Consider the following 15,030-nt stretch of genomic DNA (forward strand, 5'->3'; position numbering starts at 1 on the left):
GAAAGAAAAAAACAAAGCCCTGGTGATATGTTTATTTGAGCAAAACAAATTCCCAAATTGTCCATGTCCAGAAGTGTATATATGTCTCACTCTGCACTCCTCTCTCAGGAGGTGGGTACCATGTGTCATCAGGAATCTTCTGGAATCAATCAGTAAGCACTTGTGATGTACCTTCTCTGTGCTAAACAGTGGGGAGACAAAGACCTGCCCTCAAGGAGATTATGCATTCTTTTCAAAAGACTTTACTTTTTTCAATTAAATATTTTTTTTATCTCTCTTGCCCCATTGCAAAAAAAAAAAAAAAAACCAAAACCTCACAATAAATACGCTTATTCTATGAAACAAACTTCTGCATTGGCCATGTCCAAATATGTGGGTCTCAATTTGTGTCTTGAATCCATTGCCTCTCTATGAGATAAGTAGCTTTCTTCCTCATCAGTCCTCTGGAATAATGGTTGGTCTTTGTGTTGATGACTTTTGTTAAGTCCTTTGAAGTTGTCCTTACAATGCTTTTATAATTATATAAGTTGTTTTGGTTCTGCTCATATCACTCTGCAACAGTTCATACAGGTCTTCAGGTTTCTCTGAAATTTGTCTCCATCATTTCTTACAGCAGAATAGTATCTCATCACATTCATATACTATAACTTGTTCAGCTTTTCTTCAATTAACAGACAACCCTTCAGTTTCCATTTCTTTGCCACTGGGGAGGGGGAACTGCTATAGATATTTTTGTACCCATGGGTTCTTTTCCTCTTTCTTTGATTTCAGTTTAGGTCCAGTAGCAGTATTGCTGGGTCAAAGGGTATGTACAATGTAACTTTTGGGGGGCATAATTCCAAATTGCTTTTCAGAATGGCTGGATCAGTTCACAGCTCCACCAACAGTGCATGAAATGTATGTTTTCCCACAGCCCCTCCAGCATTTGTCATTTTCCAATTTTGTCAAATTTGCATTTCTGATGGATGTGAAGTGGAACTGCTGAGTGGTTTCAATTTTCATTTCTCCAATTTTTAGTGGTTTAGCATATTTTTTAATATGGCTATTGATAGCTTAGATTTCTTTCCCTGAAAATTGCCTTCATATCCTTTGACTATTTACCAATTTTGTGCTTTTGGAGGCAGTTGAAACTCCCTCAGTCCTCTCAGCCTGCCATTAATTCGCCCCTGGGCAAGTCATAACCCCCTGGCCTTCAGTCTCTCCAATGGTAAAATAAAGAGTGGGCTGTGGAATATAGGATCTCTGAAGTTCTTCCCAGTTCCATAGTACGGTATTTTCAGTCTCTCCTCCTAGAGAAGGTGATGTTGGTCTCTGCATCATCCTAAATTTGACCAAAGGACCCTTGACCACCAGGATTTTAAGTCTTTGGACCTCCCACATACTCCATTTACTTCCTGACCTGGGTTTGAGTTCCCAAATTACTGAACTCATCCCCTTCTCCCCAGTCCCTTTGGGTAACCCCACAATCCCACCCAGGGGCAGTCCACCTTGGGGCTGTGGTCCTAGACCGGCTGGGTGGGGAAGGGGAAGGAAAAGGAGGGGGGAGGAAACACCTCGGTACCCTGCAGTCTTCAAATACCATCCATGGAAGGGACTAATCCGACAGGTTTAGCAGCATGATGTGTGAAAAGGTCAACTCGAATCTGCTCAGGTGCCCCGAGTTCGAGGCCCATCTCTGCCATTTTCGCCCTCCATGACCTCTCTGGGGCTCATTTCCCTCATCTGTAAAACGAAGGGGAGGATTGAACTCCCAAGGCCTCTAAGATCCCATTCCAGCTCAAGGTCTCGAATTCCGCGGGACCTATCATTTAACCGAGTAGGAGGGACGGTTTGGGGAAACTGAGACCCGGGAAAGTGATGAGATAGAGCAAGGTCAGGCAGCTGATACAGGGAGGAGCCACGACTCTAACCCACTCTTCTAGTTCCCGACACAGCACTCAGGCAGCAGGAGAGAGCCTAGGCATCCCTCCTCGCAGCTGCTGCCATCTCCACCCCCGCCCCGCCCCCCCCGCCCGCCCCGCCCCGCCCCGCCCCGCGATGCGTTTCCCCAGCCAGCCAATCCGCGGCTCCCGCGCGCATGCTCGAATCCCGGCCCGAGGCAGGGGCGGGGCCTGCGGGCCGAGGGGCGGGACAAAGGATTCGGGCGGGGCCCGGAGCCCTGGCTTCGGGCGGGTGCCGGGGCGGGAGCGTCAGCTTCGGCGGCGGGAGCGATGGCGGAGAGGCCCTCGCATCACAATGAAGTAGGTCCGGGGGTCCGCGCGAGGGCCGGCTGGAGGGATGCGCTGCGGCCGCCGCGGGCCCCGGCGCCCCCCGGCCCTGCGTCTGCGGGCCCTCAGGGCTAGGGAGCGAGGCAGCCCCGTGGAGGGGGACGGGCGGGATCCTGGGGCTCGGGTGTGTCGGGGTGGGTGGTAGGGGTCCCCCGCCCCGGGCTCACGGGGAGCGGGGCGCGCACTTGCACGTGCAGGCGTCGTGGGTCGCGGCGTTCCCGTGTAGGGACGTGCGTTGTCCCCGCTCCTGCACGAGTGGCGTGTGCGCCGTCGAGTCCCAGTGGGCACAGGGGTCCGAGCCCACCTCGTAGCCGCGACCACAGTGAATGCAGCGCTACCTTGAACTCCTGTTTTCTACCCAGAGGACCCGGTCTCTCATCTCCCGACCTGTCCTTGTTCCTCACCCCACCTCCATCCCCCTCAGCCCAAGACTGGCCCCGTCCCTATGTCTTACAGCCGGGGAGAGCGGACCCTGTGTTGTGTCCCACCCAGGAAGGCCGTCCCTATCCCTGTATCTCCCCACCCCAAGATGGGTTGACCCTGAACCTGCATGTTCTCCTCCTCAGGAGGGCTGACCCTATCCTTGCCCTAGGAGGCATACCCCAGACCCATAACTAGCACAAAATAGATGTGTGTGGGGTAGGGGGTGAACATGACAAGACAGCGGCTGAGGAAGCTGTTTGCCTGGAATTTACCTGGGTTTCTGGAAAAAAACAAAACAAGACAAAAAACCCCTTCATTTTGTACAAGACCTTGACTCTCCAAGTCTTCTCTGGACAGGCACAGACAAATTAGCCAGTTCTCCAGGGAGTCCAGCCAAAACTCCGAGCCTTTGGACAGGTGAGGAAGGCAGCCATCGAGGGGCAGGGGGCCCGATCCCAGCGTATCTAAAGCATATCCCAGAGGTGACCAACAGTGAGGAGTTCTGGACTTGGGACCATCAAAGGTGGTGGTCTGGGTAAGGGGGTAGGAGGAGCCGTGCTCCAGAGGCCAGAGGCTATGGTACAGGGCTGAGGGAAGACTGTGAGATGCAGGGACACTTGTCCCTAGGACCACCTGGGGAGAAGCACGCTCTTCTCCACTTCAGTACTCTGAAATAAAAACCCAGTCGCCCCATCTTTCCTAAGCCTTAACTGTATCTCCCTCCCCCAGGTGGTCCCGTCCCTGTGCCTGCATACAGGACGGTGGTGCTGAAGACAGTCCTAGCCTCCCAGCCAGCTCCCAAAGCTGCCAAGGCGACTCCTTCTTTCCGCGATTACTATGGCACTTAAGAGAGAAGTGGAAATTACACGGCCTTTTTGAGATTAGCTCTGAACATGAACATTATGATCTGATATGCATGATTAAGGCAGGGCTTCGAGATGCCATCCAGGTCTCTGTTGACCACCCTTCCAGGGTGAGCCAGCTTATGAAGAGAATCCACTGGGACTGACTAACTGCTTTGGGGTGTCATTCAGTGGGGGAGACAGCACAAAGAACTGATGGCAGTTGGAAAATCATTTTCCTTCCCCGAACCTAAATTTCCTCATCTGTAAAATGAGGAAGTCAGACTCAAATTGAGATGGTCTCAGAGATCCATTCTAGTACCCACACCCCTAGGTTCTATGGCTTTTCCCAATTCCAACAGTCTGTGATTCTTTGAATAAAAAATATACATACATGTTCCCAGCTCCAGACTGACCCTGCCCTCTGCCTACCCTAGAACCAACTGTGCCCCATCCCTTTGGCCTCCCCCAGGCCTGGGACCCTGCCAGAGCCTGCTCAGCAAATCCCAGAGCTCACAGGTCAGCGCAGAAGCTGAGCCAAGCATTTGGATGAGGCAGCGTTGGGGAGAGGTACTGTCCTCTCCTGTCATTGCTGGAAGAGAAGAGGAAGAAAGTCGGGGAGAGGGCTAGGAAAGGTTGTGGGAGGGGGGAAGTAGGAGAGGTAGGATTCGGAGGTTCACTGATTAGCTGTAGGCACCCCCCCATTTTCCTGGCCACCCCAGAGGGCAGGAAATGGCTTTGAAGTGAGAGTGGGATTGAAAGTCCTCAAAGGACTGAGCCAGCCAGGGAGAATTTCACCCAAGCCTTTGTCTGTCTTTCCCCTCTAGCAACCCCTAAAGGAGGAAGATTTTACATCTGTAGTGACCCAGCCCCACGAGGTAGGAGCTTCTGGGATCCTTGGAGATAGAATGGGGGAGAGGCTCTTACTCTGCCACTGACTTAAACTGGGCTTGGAAATAACCCTGGACAAGTCATTTCTCCTCGGGTGGCTCTAGTTTCCTCATTTTTCAAATGGTTGTAATAATCCCTGCCCTGTCTCCCTCATAGAATTGTTAGGAAGGTCAAGTTACATAATGGATGGGAAAGCTGTGTGTAAACCCCACAAACCTGTGGAGATGAGTCCTGGTAGGGCTGGGTTACAGGGGGAACCCTCAGGACAGATCTCTGGCCCAAATGTTCCACTTTCCCCTTGGCCTAAACCAGGGGTGGGAAACTGGTGGCCTCGAGGCCCATATGACCCTCTAGGTCTTCAAGCAGGCCCTTTGACTGAATCCAAACTTCACAGAACAAATCCCCTTAATAAAGGGGACTTCTCCGTTTGAAATTCCAACATATGACCCCTCAAACACACTACTCACCCTCCTCGTGATATGATATGTGTATGCAAATGTGCACATGAATATACATTGTAGGAGCAATCCCAAGAACGCACAAATGCACTTTGCATGGGCCTGTGCTTACATCATACACACAGTATGAATACTCACACAGTGTGCATATATGTTTTATAAATGTGCATGATAATGTGGCATGTCATAATGAAAAAGAGGAAATAAGCATTTATTAAGCACCTGCTATGTGCCAGCTATTGTGCTAAGCACTTTACAAATATAATCTCATGTAATGATAATAATAACAGTAATAATTAATAGTATATAGGGCTCATCCCAGTGTGGTAAATGCTGTTATTATCCCCATTTTACAACTAAGGAAACTGAAGCAAACAGAGATTAAGTGACTTGCCCAGGGTCATGCCAGATTTGAATTTAAGTCTTCCTGATTCCAGTCGTGGTGTTCTATTCACTGCGCCGCCTAGCTCACTTCTCTGTAATTTTCATTAAAAAAACAAACAAACTTGATTCATTCAGACCTGAAATTACATAAACTCACATATGTGCATGCTAATATAGTATGCTCCTATACAGTGTACACAGTATGTATGTCCCATATATATATATATATATAAACATATGTTCACATTTCATGTGTTTGACATGTACATGTCAACCAACAGTCATTTATAAGCAACTTCTATGTACCAAGCTGGAGAAACAAAGAAAAAAAAATGAGTCCCTGTCCTTAGGGAGCTAACATTCTTTAGGATACAACATATACATATATATATATATATGTATGTATATATATATATATATATGTATGTATATATATATATATATATATATGTATGTATATATACACATATATAATGGTAGAAGGACCTGTGATTTCATTGGTATAAGGCTCTACCAGGTGAGACATTCTACAATGCATGTTGGCATCTTTTCTACCTATAGTTTTAGAAAGTTGTTTGGGGCTCAGAGAGGTTAAAACACTTTGCTCAAGGTCATACAGCCAGTATCATAAATGTGGCCTCAGGCACTTAATATCTGTGTGACCCTGGGCAGTCACTTAACCTTGTTTGCCTCAGTTTCCTCATCTGTGAAATGAGCTGGAGAAGGAAATGAATGGCAAACCATTCCAGTGTCTTTGCCAAGAAAACCCCAAATAGGGTCATGAAGAGTCAGACATGACTGAAATGACTTGAAACCAAGGACTTCTTGACTTCTAGAGCAGCCCTATATCCACTAGGCAGCTAGGTGGTGAGTAGATAGCGTGATAGACCCGGAGTTAGGAAGACCTGAGTTCAGATCCATCTTCAGACACCAACTGTGTGACCCTGGGCAAATCACTGAACTCCTGTATATCTCAATTTCCTCAACTGTAAAATGGGGGTAATAATAGCCTCTACTTCCTAGGGTTGTTGTGAGGATCAAAAAGAATGAGATTCATAAGGTGCTTTGTAAATCTCAAAATGCTATATAAACACTACCTAATATATTGTTATTGTTATTATTATTAGGCTAAGCTGTACAAGGTGATACCTGTGCATTCTTGGCAATCAGTGTTCCGATTGGGGGGTGGGAGGTAATCCCAGAGCTCTCCTGTTCTCTCCCCTCTGGAATTCTGGCATCTGTTATGTTATTTCATTGGCCCTTCTCCCTCAGGGCTTTGAAATGACCACCATGGCAGGCCCCGTCTTTGCCCACTTTCGCCGCTTCCTGGGCCTGGAAGAAAAGGATTACCAGAACTCCCTGTCTTCCAGCCACTGCTTCCTACAGTTCATCAGTAACTCCAAGAGCAAAGCAAACTTCTTCTTGACGTGAGTGTTGCATCAAAGTGGGGGGCATGGCAGGATGAAGAAAGGGGGCCCTAGGAAAGATGAATATTGGGGAACCTGCTAGGAGCAGGCAGACTGGCTAGTCCCAGGAGCTCTCAATTATCTGTGTGCTGCCTTGTTCTACATATGTGGTTCTAGATGGGGAGAAAGCAGAGATCTGAGTGCTGGAGATCTGGGAGGAGCTGTGGGTAGGGGACCTTTTGTATAGAGGGTGGGAGAGTGGGGGGAGGGGCTGGGCTGGGATTAGAGGAAATCCTGGGATTAGAGAGGTCAGAGAGTGATGAAGAAAAAGGGGGGGGAGTTGAGGGAGAGAGGAAGAGAGAGAGAGAGAGAGAGAGAGAGAGAGAGAGAGAGAGAGAGAGAGAGAGAGAGAAAGAACAAGTTCATAGAGGGTGATATGGTCAACCCTCCAGGCTGGGCCTAAGCCTGACCTTCTGATCCTTCTTGGCCTCTCCCCCATCCCAGAAATGACAAGCGCTTCTTCCTGAAGACCCAAGACAAGTGGGAGGTCCAGTTCCTGCTCTCCAAACTGGCCCTCTACATTAATCACCTCCATGAATACCCCCATTCCTTGCTTGTCAAGTTTATGGGTAGGATCCAGGCCTGCCTGAGGACATTGCTCTAAGGGGGCAGGGATGCATTTTGGGCTCCCTATCTCTCATTCCTCTTCTGACCCCTCTCTTTCTTTCCTGCTAGGCATCCACAGCATCAAGGTGGCCCGGGAGAAGAAGGTAGGGGATGTTGAGGGAATGGGGGATTCTGAGTGTGAAGAGGAGGGCAGAGGATGACCCCTTTTCCCTTTCTTTTTCCCCCAGAAATATTTCATCATCATGCAGAGCATCTTCTACCCTGACAATCGAATTACTGAAAGGTTGGTTGGAAGACAGGGAGAGTTCCATCCCCACATGCCTATCTGAGGTGCCTCCATGGAAGGGGTGTTTGAGCTCCTGGTACTAGCCATGCACATTTCTGTCATTCTTTAAGTGTTAGAAAGTACTTTCTTGGGGCACCTAGGTGGCACAGTGGATAGAGTACTGGCCCTGGAGTCAGGAGGACCTGAGTTCAAATTTGGCCTCAGACATATAGCACTCACTAGCTGTGTGACTTGGGGCAAGTCAATTGCCTCACAAAAAAGAAAAAAAAATACAACGACCCTGTGAAGTAGGGAGTACAAGTTTTGTTCCTTGAATTTTCCAAATGAGTAAACTGAGACCTAGAGAAGCTAAATGACTTGTCCTTGGTCTTACAATGAATGTCAGAGCTAGAACTGGAGCTCAGGTCTCAGGAGTCCTGGCCCAGAATTCCTCTGCTGAGCCCTTGAATGATCCCAGAATGTCCCAGCTAGAGGAAACCCTAAGAGCATAGAAATGGTAGAACTCAAAGAGACCCTCTCTATAGGTCATTTCATTGAACCCTCTTGTTACCTTTAGAATCCCCTTCATTTTAGAGAGGAGGAAACTGAGGCCCAGAGATGCTAAATGTGGCAGCAGGATGTCAGCCAGTCAAGCATTTATTAAGCATTTGCTGTATGCCAGGTACTTTCTGAGTGCTGAGGGTATAGAGACAAACCTGTAATAGCTCCTGCCTTCCAAGAGCTCACATGAGGGAAACAGAGTAGATAACAGAGTAGATGGAAAGTAATCCAAGAGGAGAAGGTGCTAGCAGCTGAGGAGTGGGGGGGGGGGGATGACCAAGAAAGGCCTTCTGCAGAAGGTGAGATTTTTGCTGAGTCTAAAAGGAAGCTAGGGAAGGTAAGAGGCAAAGGCGATGGAGTAGATAGAGCAAAAGTGGGAAAACTTATGTGCCTGGGTTCGAATCTTCCTTTTGCCACTTCGTTACCAGGTGACTTCTGGCAAATCAGCCTCTCTCCACCTCAGGTTCCCCAGTAGTAAAATGGTAATGATGCCCACTCCTCCTTCACAGGACTGTCTTGAGGGTAAAATGAAATGAAGGATGGGAAAATTCTTTGTTAACTGTATAGCTCTGTGTACAGACAAGGAAGTATTATAATTCATTCACCGAACTTGACTGAGCATTTTGTGTGGGTCTGGCCCTGTGACAGACTTTTGGGAGCAAGACAAAGAAGGAAACACCTTGATTACTCCCCCCCGAGCTTTTTTCTTGGTCTATTCTGTCACGCAAACTCCCTGAGGGGCTCTTGGGAAAGGTCATATGAAGGGGAACCGCTGTTTGATTGAGTCTCTGTGAACCCTTTAAACCCACTGAACCCTCTAAGCTGCCCACCCTGCCTGTCTCTGGGACTCACTCACATCCCCTCATCAAATTTGTTAAATGTTTAACACAACGCCAGGCACATAGTCATCGCCTAATAAGTGCTTCTTTCCTCCTTCCCTCCCTCCCTCCCTCCTTCCTTCCTTCCTTCCCCTTGCCTGGTCAGGTTTGACATTAAAGGGTGCCGAGTGAGCCGGTGGACAGAACCTCTGCCTGAGGACAGCCACATTATCATGGTGCTAAAGGATCTCAACTTTGAGGGACGCACCATCTCCCTAGGTGAGCCAGCCTCTGGTCTTGGAGCTGCCTGTAGGGCACTTGTCACTTGGTGCTCCTCAATATCTTGTCCACGGCCTCAGCCTCTCAGCTCTCATAGGAGCACAGTTCTGCTTGGGAGGGCAGTGGGTCATAGCCAGCAGATGCCAGCTGAGTGAAACTCTACCCTCACCACTGTGGCAGGAGGCAGCTGTGAGAGAGAAAACAGTGGCAAATCCTTCACTGTGGGCCTAGTTTACCCCAGTGAGATGCTGATAAATGCTATGCCTTCTCTGTCTGTTCCCTGTTCTCTGCTTTGTCCTGAATGCCCCAGAGACACAGCTTAGGGTCTCTTCATGCTTCCTCTTCACCCACACTGCCCACCCTGCTCTGTGATCCTAACCCACTTCCACAGGGTCCCAGAGGAACTGGTTTATCAAGCAGATGGAGCTGGATACCACTTTCCTGCGTAACCTCAATGTCCTGGACTACAGCCTCCTGGTGGCCTTTCAGAAGCTCCACTTGGACGAGAAGCAACCAAGAAAGAATGTCTTGAGTCGTATAGCTAAGTAAGCCATCTTGGGGAGTCAGCAGCAGAGAACCTGGAGAAGACAAGACATGAGGATGGGATGGGGGGGTGAGGAGGGGACATGAGAGCTGGGATCAAGGATTTCAAGGGCTGGAATGTGGAAACCAGACTGGACATACTCTGCTTGGCCCCAGAGGTCAGAACTAGGAAAAATAGGTAGAAGTTGCAAAGAGACAGACTGAGGCTTGATGTGAGGGGAAATTTCTGAATGGTGAGAGCTGTCTGGAAGGAGGATGGACTACTTGGGAAACGGTGGGTTCCCCCTCATTAGAAGTCTCCAACCAGGGGCGGGGTGACCACTTGTCAGGTATAGTATGGTGGGGATTCCTTTCAGGGATAGATTTGAATAGGTGGCTGCTTTCCAGCTCTATAATTCTGTGATTGTTTGAGAGTGGGGGCAGAGTTCAAGGCAAACAGAGGAAGGATTTGAAAGGCTGTAGGTATAGGGCAGCTAGGTGGTGCAGTGGATAGGGCACTGGCCTGGAGTCATGAGAACCTGAGTTCAAATCTAGCCTCACACACAAAACACTTACTAGCTGTGTGGCCCCAGGGAAGTCACTTAACCCTATTGCTTAGCCAAAAAAAAAAAAAAAAGGCTGTAGGCAGAGGGACCATGTAGCAGCCATTACTTGAGGTATGATGAAGACCTAGATGACAACCATTAGGACAGTGAAAGGATTTGAACCCATCCACACAAGTATTGGCCGAAGATACTCAGCTTTGTACCAGTTCTGTGACTTTAGTTTAGGCAAATCATTTTGCGTCCTTGGACCTCAGTTTCCTTGTCTAGAAAATGGGTGGACTGTATAATGAATTTTGGAGGTCCCTTCTAGCTTTAGAAAGAGTCCTATGAGTCTATGAACCACAGATGTTTAGCATGGGAAATAATAATAATAATAATAACAATAATAATAATAATAACCACCTAATGTTTGTATTGTGCTTAAGGGTTTGCAAAATGCTTACGATAATCCTGGGCAGTAGATGCTATTGTTATCCCCTTTTTACAGATGAACAAACTGAGGCAGACAATGGTTAAATGACCTACCCACAGCTAGTAACTTTCTGGGGCAATAATTGAATGCAGATCTTCCTCATTCAAGTCTTGTGCTCCATTCTCTGCACTTCCTGGCTGCTCCAAAGTAAAAAGATAAAGGGAAGCCTTGTGACCATAGCAATATTTGAATGTTTTGAAATGGGTTTCCTAAGGAAAGTTCCCTCGGAAAGTAATGAGCTCTCCACTATTGGAGGTCTACAAGGTTGATCAGTTGTGAGAGATGTTTTGGTGTGGGTTGGACCAAATGATTTTGGAGGGTGTATCTACCTTGGAGATTCTGTGATTCTAGGGTCAAGACTGTGGGAATGGAGCAGATGAGATCCATGTAAGAAACTGGGAAGGAAGAGTGAAAAGGACTCGATGGAGGGATAAGGGAGGAACTGTTTTGGGAAGGCTTCCTTGAGAAGGGGGACCTAGGCTTCCTAGGAGAGAGAGGGAAGCGACGATCACTGATGAAGCACCAGTACTGTGCTGAACACTTTACAAGTGTTATCTAACTTGATGAACTTGGGAAAGCAGGTGTGATTATAACCACTTTACAGCTGAAGAAACAGAAGCAGGAAGAAGTTAGGTGACTTACCCAGGGTCACCCAGCCAGGGAGTTTCTGGGGTCAGATTTGAACTCAGGTCTTCCTGATGTCCGGTATCCTCTCTATCCACTGCTCCACCTAGCCCCTGTTTTCCTTTTAGGTCTGTGCAAGGGGCATGGGGCGAGGCTTCATCAGTGCCTTATATGGTGTCAGACAGGCAGTCCAGGTACGTGAGGAAATCCACCATCTCTTCCCTGCGCAGGAGCAAAGCTTACAACCTAGCTGCCCACAACTGCCGGCTCCTGCCCGATGTCCCTAATGCCTTGCACACCCTGGATGGCCCAGAGCATCGCTACTTTATAGGGATCATAGACTTCTTCACTATTTACAATCTCCGCAAACGGATAGAGTTCCTGTGGAAATCCATTCTCCATCCTGGCGGTTCCTTCTCCACTGTCCACCCTACCCGCTATGCCAGCCGCCTCTGCCAGTGGGTGGAGGCTCACACGGTGTGACAGGGTGTCCTCGGAAAATTCCTACTCTGGGTTTCTCCCCTTCCACCACCAGGAGGCAGCCTTGGCTCAAAAAAAAATCAGACTCCTTCATAGTAGGCTGTGCACTTGGAATGATGTTTTGACTATATTCCGACTCCTATTTCATTCTTCCCAAACATCCCAGGATGCTGGGGAGATAAAGTTGGCGTCAGGAAACAATCTGATGTAGCAGGAAGAGCGCTGGACTGAAAATTAGGATACCAGCAATTCTAGTCCCATCTCTGTCTCTAATTTACTATGCTTCCTTCATCTGGGCCTTGGTTTCCTTCTCTGTAAAATGAGGGTATTGGATTTAATAGACTCAGAGGTCATTCCAGCTCTACGATTTTGTGGTCTGGTTAGGATAAAATTCAGGGGCATAACATATACCTCCTTCTTCTCTACTCATGGTCTAAATGATGGGTCTGAGCCATCTCTGATAAGAGAATGACTTCTGGGAAGCCCCTCTGTCTCTTATCCAACCACCAACATGGCAAGTGACCCTCAGGAGAGGATGTCACCCTCCCAATCCATCTACTGCTTCCCAGAGCCCATCGCCTGGGGAGTGGAAGAGGAATAAATAATAGAGAACTTTCTCAAGCGCAGGGAACAGGGTTCTTGTTGGGGGTGGTTATGAAAATGATTCCTTTATGAAGAAGTAGATAGAGCCAAGGCAGCAGAAGTGGGGTGGTGATTCATATTAAGGTATCTGCACCCTGTCTTGTGTAACCCTGAGCAAGTTGTTCAACTTTTGATGCCTCAATTTCCCCTTCTGTAAAGTGGGGGAAATAACAATTGCTCTCTCCATCTCTTGGAAGATAAATGTACAGTGAGATAATTGGAGGGTAGATGTCACAGCAATATATCAAATATTTTGCCACATCAGGGATCTGTCATTTCTTTGGGACAAGTGCTTTCTTCACTGCTATGTTTTAGCAACCTTTCTCTGATGCAGTAAATGGTCTTTGAGAGTTGTTATGTCCAAAAAAACCACATCATTCTGTGGTTAGTTGATCAATAAACAAGGATTTATTAAGCACTTAATGTGTGTCAGATGCTGGGGATAGAGAAACAAAAATGAAACAGTCCTTGACCTCCCACAGCCTACCATTCTGTAGTTAGGTGGCACAGTGGATAGAGCCCTGGGGTCTGGGGTCAGGAAGACCTGAGTTCAAATCTAGTCTCAGCTGTGTGACCCTGGGCAAGTCACTTAATCTTGTTTGCCTCAGTTTCCTCATCTGTAAAATAAAATGAGCTGGAGAAGGAAATGGCAAACCACTCCAATATCTTTGCCAAGAAAACCCCAAAAGAGGTCATGAAGAGTTGGACACAACTGAATAACAACCATCACCATTCTGCTGGAGGATTCCCTATGATGCCAACCTACAGTACTCTAGTCAAAATTCCATTTGGCACAAACCCTCATGCCCTCCCCCCCCAAGATCTTAATTTCTCGTGTGGCAGTAATATCAGAGAATTGGGATGATAGAGGGTATATTGGCACTCGTGTGCCATGCCCGTCTTCATAGTGAGCTGTGCCTTGGAGAGACCGTTTCCCAAAGATTGTGCACAGCTGAAATGGTCTGTCAGTGAAAGGACTGAGTCTGGTTGGGTCACTGTGGGAGGGGACATGTCTGGGAACCCCTTCATACTTGCTTCTATTATCGCTGCTCCACACTGGGCTGATAAAACCAAGAGACTCCCACCCCTGCCTCATGCATAGCATTCCAAGGTGAGTAGCCATGTGTGATGCTGAACGATCATCCTGGTGATGAGCCTTTCCAAGCTTAGGTGAGATATTCCAGGGACAACAGACACGCTGTCCACCACTGGTCCACATCTTTCTCTGGCTTGGCGGGAGCCTCCAGAACTTAGGCCCTACTGGTTTACCTTTTGAAAACCTCAGATTGTCTCTAAGCTTTGACGAGCTGTTGTAGTAGAACCTTAGCCCTACACTGGATGTTTTTATATTACCTGGTGTAGTTTGTATAGAAAACAAGATGGCTTGTGGTTACACTAACCGCGGCTAAAGTGGGCCCAGCAGAAAGAAAGGCTTTATTAAAAGGGGAGGGGGTCACAGTTCAGCCTCAAAATAGGAAAATAATTTCCTTACTTTAAGCTCTCCACTTAGTTCTGATCCTGATGAGAAAGATTATGAAATAGGGAGAGATACAATTATTCCTTGCGCTCTGAGGGGTGGAGTGGGGGTATAGGGAAGTAACAGTGGGAAGGGTGTTAAGGGCAGTCACCTGTCCCGCCCCGCCCCCCTTTGCTGTGATCTGGGAAATCCAGATAAAATTTTTTAGCCCCTCCCTTCGTACCAGAGAAGTCTGAATTATTATGGTATTAAAAGGTAAAATATGTTTATATTATATAATACTATACATATATTTTATGCGTTTCTGGGTTTCTAAACTTTTTTTCTGTGTCTTCTGCTGGCCTTTGCATGTCATTTGTGGCTTCCACAGAACTTCCCCAAAATTCCCATTTAATTTCTTATGCTGACCCAGGATATATTGAAACTTCAATGAGAAAAGTCTCAATGCAGAAGGGATAACTGGAGTTGGAGAAAGTCTAGGGTAAGAAGTCTAGAGGTTCTCTCAGCATTACCTTTAGCTCATTGTGTGACCCTGTGTGATTCTTCAGCCTCTCCACTCTGGTTTCATCCTTTTCTAATACAGAAATTTATTAGAAACTGAAAGTTTTATTAGGACTTCAATGGCTCTGTATCAAAGCCAAGTCTTATGAGAGCTAATAGGACATGACTTTCTTAAATCTGTAAACCATTAGCCTTGGGTAGTAATAACAATAACAACAACAATAATAATACAGCTTTGGAAACCAATAAAATCTGGATTCAAGGCCCTGGATGTGTGATCCTGAGCAAGTCATTTAATTTCTCAGGGCTTTAGGCAACTAAGACCATAAGTTGTAGAGAAGGTGACTAACTGCATTGCTAGAAGGAGTTTTCTCATTAGGACTGCTCTAAGCTAATGAAATCCTGCTTCAAGGCTTACAAAGTACTTTCTTCCCTGCTCTCTCCAAAGTCGGTTGCCAAATCCAATAGGCTTTTTCTCAATCCTCATCCTTGACCATTCTGCAGCCTTTGTCATTGTGCACTCCC

General features: G+C 47.4%; 1 protein-coding gene across 4 annotated transcripts; it reads left to right on the top strand.

Annotated features, from left to right (window-relative positions):
* Positions 1-2,136: 2,136 nt before the first annotated feature.
* PIP5KL1 (phosphatidylinositol-4-phosphate 5-kinase like 1) lies at positions 2,137-12,950 on the top strand. 4 transcript variants are annotated; one of them, XM_020965750.2, is made up of 11 exons: positions 2,137-2,240; positions 3,048-3,107; positions 3,420-3,663; positions 4,360-4,410; positions 6,538-6,692; positions 7,176-7,300; positions 7,407-7,441; positions 7,526-7,581; positions 9,109-9,221; positions 9,613-9,766; positions 11,534-12,950. In XM_020965750.2, the coding sequence occupies exons 1-11, from the start codon at positions 2,236-2,238 to the stop codon at positions 11,886-11,888; spliced, it is 1,353 nt and encodes a 450-aa protein (XP_020821409.1). In that variant the 5' UTR covers positions 2,137-2,235; the 3' UTR covers positions 11,889-12,950. The 4 variants fall into 4 exon arrangements, with proteins under 4 accessions (XP_020821409.1, XP_020821411.1, XP_020821410.1 ...); XM_020965752.2 differs by having other exon boundaries at positions 11,636-12,950; XM_020965751.2 differs by lacking the exon at positions 3,048-3,107.
* Positions 12,951-15,030: the final 2,080 nt, after the last annotated feature.

Source organism: Phascolarctos cinereus, unplaced genomic scaffold (genome assembly GCF_003287225.1).
Source record: "Phascolarctos cinereus isolate Bilbo 61053 unplaced genomic scaffold, phaCin_HiC Scaffold_2;HRSCAF=192, whole genome shotgun sequence".
In the NCBI taxonomy this organism is placed as follows: Eukaryota; Metazoa; Chordata; class Mammalia; order Diprotodontia; family Phascolarctidae; genus Phascolarctos; species Phascolarctos cinereus.